This window comes from Gavialis gangeticus, unplaced genomic scaffold (genome assembly GCF_001723915.1).
Source record: "Gavialis gangeticus isolate Ggan-Ray unplaced genomic scaffold, GavGan_comp1, whole genome shotgun sequence".
In the NCBI taxonomy this organism is placed as follows: domain Eukaryota; kingdom Metazoa; phylum Chordata; order Crocodylia; family Gavialidae; genus Gavialis; species Gavialis gangeticus.
The window spans coordinates 105,824,769-105,835,298 of record NW_017729022.1 but is presented as its reverse complement, the minus strand read 5'-3'; the positions used below and the strand labels follow the sequence as shown (position 1 = coordinate 105,835,298).

The following is a 10,530-nucleotide window of genomic DNA, read 5'->3' as shown; positions in this document are numbered from 1 at the left end:
TAGCCTGTCCTCGTAGGGCCTGCCCTGCTGCCCCCTGATCATGCGAATGGCCCTCCTCTGGACCCTCTCCATGTTGTCCACATCCCTCTTGAAGTGTTTACACATGTGCCTGCACTTCTGGGATGTCTGAGCGGTTACAAACTGATTTACCCTAGCCAGGTTAGACGAACCTGCAAAGACTGAATCGATTCAGGCTCAGGCTTTTTGAATGTCTGTCCTAGCCAATGAGTGCTTGGGTGGGAAACTTCTGAGGAAGACACCAAATCTATAGGATGCAATGAGGGTGAGGAATGAAACCAAATTGCCCTATATTCATCAGTAAAGATGCATTGGCACCTTTTATAAGGATAAAGGTGGGCTGGTCAAATTGCAGTTTGTATCATTTTGTTCTACTTGTGATATCTATTGTGGGTGCTTTTTTTTCTTTCATCCCTGGAGCTGGGGTGAAGATTTGTTCTATGATCTTTACAAAGCTGTTACCTAAGGGTGACTGTTCTTCATTAGTAGTTGAAGTGATTCCTTATAACATCCTTTCAAGTCCTTTTGGCATGAATGTATCTCTACCACTGTCTTGCTTTGACTTAGAATTCCTCCTGCCACTCTGACCATGCCTAACAACCAATAATTATATCACATGGTATGTTAGACTACTGCCGCATTTCCTTTATTGAGAATGAGATAAAAGTATAGTGCATGTATGAATGAATATCTTATTTTTTTTCAGTTTGGCTAAAACATGCCTAGTCAAAACGCTAGTCATGCATATGAATGTTAGCTGCACAATCAATATATGAAACCAGTATCTAAAACTAAAATCTCTTGGATTGTCAGGACACTCTCTTCTACCTCCCTATTCCATATTCATCACTTACCACCAACTCCAGAAAAAAGTCACAAAATGAGGTGGCTTTGCTTAGTGACCTTGAAAGTTCACTAACCCAAGATTTTGGCAGACAAACAGGACAGCATGTTCCAAAGTGGAGGTGGAGAGTATAATGTGCATGTGCCTATAAATTGTTTGTATATCATGTTTACGCAATGTTCTATCAGCAGGTCGAAGTTGAAGTTTATCGTAGGGATTCCAAGAAGCTTCCTGGTCTGGGTGACCCTGACATTGATTGGGAAGAGAGTGTCTACTTGAATCTCATCCTGCAGAAGGTGATGAAAAACTTCTCTGAAGCTTGCTCACATTTCACAGACTAGTCCTGGTATAGGGGTTTTAGTACTAGCTCTAGTTTACAGTGTAGCTTTAGGTGTTTGAGCACTCTGGGAAGGTGAAAAAAAAAAGAAAAGAAAAAACTGTTTCATTTTGGCTTTCTGGATCTAGATGGATGTTCCTAAACAGAAAATGTTGTTGTATTTTATTTAACTTTCAAGAAAGTCCAAAACTGTTTGTACTCACCTGAGACCATAAGTCCACCCATATTTGGTGAATCTGGGCCAACTGTTGTATTTTATAATAAGTGTTGTATTTTACAACAAAATTTGAAAGCGGGCGATCTTCAGGAATTTCCCACTTCGTTGAGGTAGATAAGATTATTAGAAAAGCAGCGTCTTCATTAAGACTTGCAATACTGATTAAGAAAAAAGTGCTCTGAGATCCTGCTAGAAGTACCATTATATTTCTACTGATGTGCTGCACTGGGAATTTCCAGTTGCTGCAGAAGTTTAATAAACCATTTTTCATTTGAAAGAAACTGAACCTACCAGAGTTTGGGGTTTTTAGATTACCTCATAGATGTTTTAGTTATTGTACATGCTATATTGGAGCTTTGGGAACCTGATGTTATAATTAGTTGAGATCTTTTTCACAGTTTATCTATTACAGTCTCAAAATGGGAGCCCTTTAGTTTATTGCACAAATAGTGGTGATGGAGTTGTTTTCATTATCTTCTCCCCCTCTCAAGAGATTAATTCTGTAGATGCTGTTCAGAGAGCAATTATCCCTCATTTTAATGTAGAATCCCAGAGAATCATTTCACTATAACTCTGAGAATTTATTGAAGCTGGGAAATGCTTGGTGCAAGTTATCTCTGATCACATGGCAGACTTTATGGTTTTCAATGCATCTAGCACATTGCCCTCTTTCATTAAGTTTTTTACATTTTTCCAAATCCAGGGAGGTGTTTTCTCTTATTTCCCTCTTAAACTGGATATTTCTTGCAGCCTACCTATCCTTCCAGCTGACCTGTAAAATTGCATCCAAATTATATGCTGGTAGGGATTGGACACTGATATCTATAGTAGTCTGTATCCCCAAAGCAATGATCTTTGATGGTACTGAAGGCATTGTCAAAATAGATCTGGCCTAACTCGTAAAAAAAAGGAAAAAAAGAAAAAAAAAAAGAATATCCAGCTGTAGTTTCAGTGTATTCGGTGCTCTGAGGCAGAAAGGAAACGGTTTCTTTGAGATGCTAGATAAAAGCTGAAAAACATGAATGAAGTACGTTTGCTGCTTTTGCACTTCAATATTTAGCTGTAAACCTCTACTTACCCACCCTGCTTTCTGTTTCAGTTGGATTACATAGTAACCTGTGCTGTGTGCACTCGCTCAGATGGAGGGGATATTCATATTCACAAAAAGAAATCTCAGGTGAGGCACATTTACAAATCTCAAGGACAAGAACTTGGCATCCAAAATTCCCTTGTTCAGAAAAAGTGTATACACTCATGATGGTGGTTCTCCAGTTGTGGCCTGTAACAAATGTTTTGCCTCTGAAACAGCTTGTCTTTTCAGTCAGGAACATTTCCTGCTATTTGTGTCCCAGAGCCTATTTGGGGTCTTGAAATAAAAATGAAAAGGAAGTGTGTCTTCCAAAACTCTGCAGAGCTACTTTCCTTCCTTTGCTTATTAGCCGGGTGTTCTTTTGGTGAAGGAACTGTTATCACATCTGAAGGGCATCTCAAAATTGTAAAGATAGGAAACCCAGAAGTGGGCTGAACCACGTAGCATCCAGGAAAGATAATTATATTGGGGGCTGCAGGTCAGGAAGAGAGACTTGATCTTACTAAAAGATCAACTCTTTACAGAGCCTGGAAATAAGCAGTACAGATATAAAATGGCAAGAAAGTAAGTAATTGTCTACCCTCTTCTGGAAATATTTACCTCTGGGCTTTCAGTGCTTTTTGTTTTTTTATGTATCCAACTATGATACATGGCTGTGAAGGTATACATTGTGGGTGGGAGGCTCTCTAAGTGGATTAGTTTGAGAACTTATGGGCCACGTCCACACGTGGTGTGGACGTTTGGTTCCCTGGGAACAATTTGTGGTGGTATACATTGTGCAACTACTTGTTCCTGGGGGATGCCTGTGCACGTGTGCTCTGGTGCACAGCAAGTTACCCTAGGTGGGGGAGGCTGGGGCCAGCACTGGGCTGGCCCAGCAGCCTTACTTGGGGTTCTGGAGGCCTCCCAGCAGTGGCAATTCTTCTGTGTGGAGCCTGGCCAGCAGCCATAGCACAACTCGGGGTGGCCAGGCTCCACTTTTGAGCAGCACATGTTGCCCATGCAAGGTGCCACTCCACCTTTTTTCCCCCCACATTTTATTTTTACCTTTGAATATCCAGGGGTAAAAAAAAAAAAATTGCCCAGGCTGCTCCCTTGCAGTACAGAGACCGACTCAACATGTGGTATGTGGCACCACAGACATGTGGCACTGAGGCACCACATACCACATGGCTGTGCTTGTCTGGATGCAGCCATGGAGTGCAGAAAGAGTTAACAAGGATCAAGGCTAGTCCTCCTTGCTAAAGACTCAATTTAAATAAATTCACATACTACAACACAACAAAAATAAACCCCCAAACAAAAGCAAACCTTAAAATCTGTTCTTGAAATTGCATAAGAGTTGCTTTTAAAAAGTACCCAGGGTAGTCACTAATAAGTGATCCCTAAAAATCAGTGTTCACAACTGTAACTTCCCTTATCTAGGATAAGGCAAAGAGATTGTTTGGAATGGAGGAGGGCAAGAAAGAAACATTCTTTTCCTTGTAGAAAACTTTTGTAAAAAAGCCAAGGAATATTGTTTGTCAATATGCATAGAACAGCAGCAAGTTTGGTGCAAGTTCCTGCTTTTCCAGTGTAGCAGTAAAAATCTTGTAGAACTCTGCTTGTCATGAATTATCCTTATGTATGCATATTACAACTTATTTATAATAATGGTTGTCAGTATAATACAGTTTATTTTCTGTTTGTGTATGTATGCACGCATAGTCTCTCAATAGAAGGGAGGCTTGGCTTATTTTTGGGAAGGAAATAAAATTCCACACTGAAAATGACTTTAGAAGCAAGAAGGCAAAGAACAGTGAGCTTGTGAAGGCAAAAAATAATAGCCAATAACTAACAATATCACTCTTGAAGGCCAAATTTGAGAACCTGGGAAAACCTAAAATAAAATGCAGGATAAGAAAGTAACTGCAGTAATGAAAGCCCTACAAGAATGCTCTTAGTTCTACTACGTTTACTTCTCAAGAACAGTTTGTACTATAGCATAAATGCATCTGCATGTGCCAGAAACAACCAATGTGTGTATATATTCTTAGCTTTTTCAGGATTACCCTCTGACTGAAGGTTCAAAGCTTTCACAATTCAGATGACCTTACAGCTTCTCAAAGTACTAATTAGGTAGACTTTGACTGATGCAGAGAGGTGAACAGGAAAAACCCAACCCCTAATATGTTGCATAGAGTTGTCTTTCTCAGCCAATTATATAGAATGGCTCTTAGATGCGAATTTCAAACTTCCTAATCTAGAGAAACTGTTTTTTCTTTTAAAGGTCACATTGTTTATGAGCTTTATTCATTACTTTGTTATCAGGAGTAATTTCATCAAGATCAGCAGAGTACTGGCCATATAAAACTAAAGTAAAATATTACTAAACCTGGTCCTGTATCATTTTGCAAACTCCATGAGTCTCTGCCTGACTAGACCGTTAACACTTTCTACAAACTCCATGTTTTCATCATAATTTATTCTTCTTCCCTCACTTGTCCCACCTAAATGGGGTTGCTGTTGCAGATCCTGGCTCTTCCCTGGCTTCGGTCATACGTATCTTCCTATTCCAACTCCTCTCTCATGTACCTCTCCACTATCTCTCTCCATCTCATCTTCAGTCTTCCTCTTCCGCTTTTCCCTGGTAGTGCCATTCATCATAACATCACACTAAAACAAAATCATTTTTCCTCTTGATAATGCTGTTATAAAATTCCTGGTGCAGGACTAGGATTATGACCTGGAAGACTGCTGTGTCTCAGTCATTACTGTTGCTCTGCTTTGTTAGTTCTTCTATTAGGAACTCTATAATGCAACTTATTTATAATAACAGTTGTCAGTGTAATACAGGTTTTGTATTTTTTCTGAATACTGTGTGCATATATGTGTGCGTGCACAAGATTGCTATGCCAGATCAAACCTATAATCAAGAAAGTCTCTCACCCATGGCCTCATTCCATGCTAAACAATTTGGAGTAGTAGTTTTGAACAGAAGTATATTACAGATATCTATAGTGCATGAAGATTTTTGCTCTCATGGTTGTGAAGATAACATTCCAAGTATAAACAGAGTTGAAAGTAATGCTTGAGCTGTCTTCCACCTTTGTGCCCATTAATCCTTATTACAGTAATGACTAAAGCCCATTGAAGATGCATTAATGATTTTGTTGGGCATTTTAGAGGATGACATGAGAAATGGTGTGGGAATTGGTAATTGCTGCAGAAAAGGAGGTGCAGATAGGAAGGAAGGAGGACAGAGGCACCAAGGTTAGAGAGGGGGAGAGAGAAGAGGGAATGAAAGAGAAAGAGAGAAGGAACAGCAGAGATCCTAGAGAGGAATATATTTTCTCAGCAAGTGATGTTGAACTCAATGTCCTGTGGAACAAATAATAACTAAAAGTTAATACATAAAGTCTAGAATCTGCCTTGGTATCTGCAAATGACCTGCTGACACAATTGTTGTGCAGTGCTGGTTGGTGTTTTTGTTTTGTTTCCAGTATCCATATTTCCACATACATTTAAACAGATAAGGCATATAATTGTACAAAATCTCTTGCAGCAAGTGTTTGCATCTCCCAGCAAACACCCAATGGACAGCAAAGGAGAGGAATCAAAGATCAGCTACCCCAATATATTCTTCATGATCGACAATTTTGAAGAGGTGGGTCCATCATTAAAGTGTAGAATCTTTTTCCTAATTTTTGTCTTTGTATCTCACTTACCTGTTATTCATCTGTCTTGATAAATTCCCACTGCCCTGCTGACAGTTTTCTTTAATTACTCTTCATACGCTACCAGGACTGTGACATCCAGACAAATCCTTCTTGCTTTCTTGGTTTCATTTTTTTCTTTCCCTTTAACTATGACCTTAGCACCTCAAACTCTGATTGTTTAAATCCAGATCTCAATCTCAATCCACAATCTCAATTCACTGTTTTTCTAATAGACTGAAGCAAAGCCTGGAGACCCAAATATGCTTTAGCTCTGTCTGAGGCATCTAACCACTGCAGATCTCCTCTTTATGTGTTTGATTTTTTTGGGTGTCTTCTCAGGTGTTCAGTGACATGACTGTCGGGGAAGGAGAAATGGTCTGCGTGGAGCTGGTAGCCAGTGACAAAAACAACACCTTTCAAGGAGTGATCTTTCAAGGATCCATCCGCTATGAAGCACTTAAGAAGGTCTATGATAATAGGGTAAGATGCTTCCTCTATTAAGAACATCTTCTGTAGCAGCTGTGGTGGTGAATTGTCCCATGATATTTCTAAATTTGCATTTACTTATCTCCAGCTGCAGCCACTACAACAGCTGCTTATGTGGATGCCCATTTATTTTTGGTTGGCTTTGGAAGTTACTAAAGGGGGCAGTACAAAATCCACTGCTATCAGTTGACAGAGCAATGGCAAGCTGAAGCCATCAGATTACTTGGGCTTTGTCTCTATGGTAAACTCAGTCTCTGGCAGCAGCACCCCCAAGCACTTGATGTTGCCCTAGGAAGGCTGTCTTCTAAACTGAAAGCAGTGTAGCCCAAGGGTGCTCAACTCCTGCCCATGGGCCAGATCCAGCGCCTGGTGTCATGTCATCCAGCCTACAGGGCTCCTTGCCGGTCCAAAAATTTTGTAGCTGGGGAGTGGTGACACCAGTCCATTGCTGCCAAATTTCCAAACTCTTGGGGAGCCCTGTGGGCTGGATAGTGTAGCCTTGCATGTGGGAGTGGTATGGGGTTCAATCCCAGTGTGCAGGGACAGATTTGTACTCTAATGGTTTTTCCTACCTGTTTCTTTCCCCTTTTTGGTGCATTGTAGGTGAGTGTTACTGCTAAAATGGCTAAAAGGATGTCATGTGGCACAAAGGGCTGGCACAGGGACCCAGAGCCCCATCCTGGCACATGGGACCTGATCCTGGAACGTGGAGGCCCTGAAGCTCAATCCTGGCATGCAGGGCCCAATCTGACCTGCAGATCGGTCCTGTGGCGCTCATCTGGCCTGCAAAGCCTAAGGGTTGAGCACCACTGATGTAGCCACATCTGCCTGGGCAGGCTAAGTAGCTTAACTTAGTTAATTGCCACTGTCTTTCAGCGGTGCAAATTAGCTCACTCCTAAGAGCCAGTAGAGGCAGATATACTACTTCTGGTTTAGGAGGCAGCCCATGCAGAGCAACACACCTGGGGACAGCAGTTTTGTAACTGTTGATGTTTTCCTGAAGTTTAAAGTAGGTATGAATGCCGAAGTTCCAGTTGAACCTGAATGACTTCGAAGAAACCTGCATTTCTATAACTACTCTTCCCTTTTCTGTGATCCCCTTCCATTCAGAGTGGTCCTGGATATCTTTAGCTAGCTACAGAGGAACTGGGGAACCTTAGTAGATGTGTTCCACCTGAAAGTTCTAACCTCAGTGGTTACGTCCTATTACTTTTCTGATCTTTTTTCTCCAGACACGTTTATATCCATGTGTTTTCAAAGAGCTTCTGCAGCTTTGCTGTCACAGAAAGAGTAATTTACTATGGAAATGTGAAATGCCAACAGTCATAGCTTTAGAATTCACATCTACTTCTTAGAATTCCAGAGAGGAAGTCTGAGAAACAACAGTAAAATCTCCCAGACTGTTCAGTACTAAAACCAGCTCTGAAAAATAGGAAAAGATTGATCTAGAGAGACTTGCTTTCCTTCACTGTAAGCTCACACATTTGATGGGCTGTTAGAAATTAAATTGCAGAGTACAATATCTGTATCAACTGAGACAAATCCTGATTCTTAGACCCAAAAGTCTTTTTCAGAATACAGTAAAGCTGTATTAGGTCAATAGTTAGAAAAAGAGGACTGTGATTCTTCTATTTTGACTCTTTAGTTTTTCTCTGCCTCTTACACCCATGGAAGGTATCCATCTCCAAAATATCTAGCTTTTGCATTCTTACCAGTGGTTTCAGGAGACCCTGAAGATGTTCTGCCTCCCACCCCCATTAATTACTATTAATATTGAAGCATATCTATAGACTTAATATGATCAGCTAGCTTAAGTAGTGGGGATACAATATTATAAAAAGGGGTCCAGAGATGTTCTGAAATGTGGATCTCTGACTTGAAATGCATCCTGGCACTCTATTCAGTTCTACTCTTATTTGTCCACTGCTCAAATTGCCTTAAAAACTGTTCATTGCTCAGGTGATTTCATAGCTTTCATAGATTTCATAGACATTGGGGCTGGAAGGGACCTTGGAAGATCGAGTCCAGCTTCCCACCCGAAGGGCAGGAAGTCAGCTGGGGTCATAGGATCCCAGCAAGATAAGCATCCAATTTGCTCTTGAAGATTCTTCATTATTTGCTATTCTTTGATTTTGCTACAAACGTGGAAATTCTTACTTAGCCTTTAAATCTGTATTTGAGAGGTGGGAGGCTGTGGGGTTTTTTTCTTTTGTTTTGTTTGGTTTTTAGTGTAAGCAATGCTGCTATTAAGTCTTTCGTAGTCCAATAATGAGCTTCCATCTCGGCCAACTTCAGCTGAACTCAGCAAGATAGCAGTAGTATAAATACTTAATTAAAAATAAAGGGAAAGGAATTAGCAATGTCTCCCACCTCTTGCATCCATAGCTTTTCAGGTATTCATGCAGGGTATAATAGGAGGATTGCATTTAGAAGTCGAAGGAACACTTAGATACCTAATAGATGGTGTCTACAGCTATTTATGAATCTATTTGAGAGCTATATAAGAGTTAAGCATTCTTCATAAATCTATCGTTTTGTGTTTTTTATCTAAGACCAGTGTTTTCAAAGGGTGGGGATACCTGAACATTTGGAGTCTTTTCAAATGGGGACATTTCAAAAGGGTAGCAGCCGGTACCCTTGATTACAACTCCATATGAAGCTGTGTTAAAGTTAGCAATGTTTTCCTATGTTTATATCATTCTCATCTTGTTCACAAATAAAAATTATAATATAACAATGCTTGTCCTCTGGACATTTTCCCCTCTTGAAAGGGCTCCCAATGTATACGTGCCCACACTCAAAATGTACACAAACTCTGACTTGCACAATTATATGTACCTGAAAATGTACAGATGTGTACATTTTGTGCAGTGGTTTTAAAACTTTTAGACTCAAGGCAACAGCCCTTGGAAAATACCAGCTCTTAGGTTTAGCTCACTTCTTGACTGTGGAAAAATAGAGCAATTCCTGTTGTTGCAAAGAACTCAGAAAAAAATGACAACAGGTCAGAATATTTTTGGCATTATGGATTTCTGTTTGAAATCTCTGAGTTTATCTTGTAAATCATGTTTAGGTGTTTGTAGATGTAACAGTGCTAATCACTGTTACATCACCCTTAAAAGACTCTCATGACACCTCAGGATGCTGCAGCACCCTAGTTGAAAATCGATGCCTTAGCACTTTGTAAAGGCATTATTATGTAGTGCTATTTATGGACACATTTATAAATGTATTTAAGGAGTTTTACCGTTCCCTAGCAATTTTACACTCTAGTCATTAATGGTTCCCCCTACATGTTTCTTTTCCTTTTTTGGTGCATTGTAGGTGAGCGTTGCTGCTAAAATGGCTCAAAGGATGTCATTCGGCTTTTATAAGTATAATAATATGGAATTTGTTAGAATGAAGGGGCCACAGGGTAAAGGACATGCGGAGATGGCTGTAAGTCGAGTTTCAACTGGTGACACTTCTCCATATGGAACAGAAGAAGATTCAAACCCAGGATCCCCTTTGCATGAGAGAGTAAGTAGTATACAGAAGTATTTCCTCAAAGGTTAAATGTTGACACCTTGCTTCAAAAGGCAGTGATAAGTCAGGGCTGTGGCTGTCGTATTTAGATTTTTAAGTTTGCTTTAATGCTTATGTCTTCACAGGACTATGCAGCACCATGAAGATAGACCCAATCTAGTTCTGAACCCAATCTAGTCCTGGTATTAGAAGCAGAATAGCTGTGGCACTCCACCTAGCTAATAACCCTGTTGTTGAGAGGTTTGGCATGCTAGTGATGCACTTAACTCAGCTATATTTCTTCCAGTATCTGAGCTAGCTTATTCAGAGCTAGCT

The 10,530-nt window shown here is 40.3% G+C and overlaps 1 protein-coding gene across 4 annotated transcripts in view; it reads left to right on the top strand.

Annotated features, from left to right (window-relative positions):
• The window catches only part of KIAA0930 (KIAA0930 ortholog), a 160,801-nt gene that overhangs the window by 134,486 nt on the left and 15,785 nt on the right, over positions 1-10,530 (top strand). For 3 of the 4 annotated variants that reach the window (XM_019515921.1, XM_019515919.1, XM_019515922.1), the window contains 5 exons: positions 1,051-1,158; positions 2,516-2,593; positions 6,051-6,152; positions 6,544-6,684; positions 10,015-10,209. In XM_019515921.1, the coding sequence (XP_019371466.1) occupies positions 1,051-1,158; positions 2,516-2,593; positions 6,051-6,152; positions 6,544-6,684; positions 10,015-10,209 (624 nt within the window). The remainder of the gene's footprint in view (positions 1-1,050; positions 1,159-2,515; positions 2,594-6,050; positions 6,153-6,543; positions 6,685-10,014; positions 10,210-10,530) is intronic. The other variant, XM_019515920.1, reaches the window with a different exon arrangement.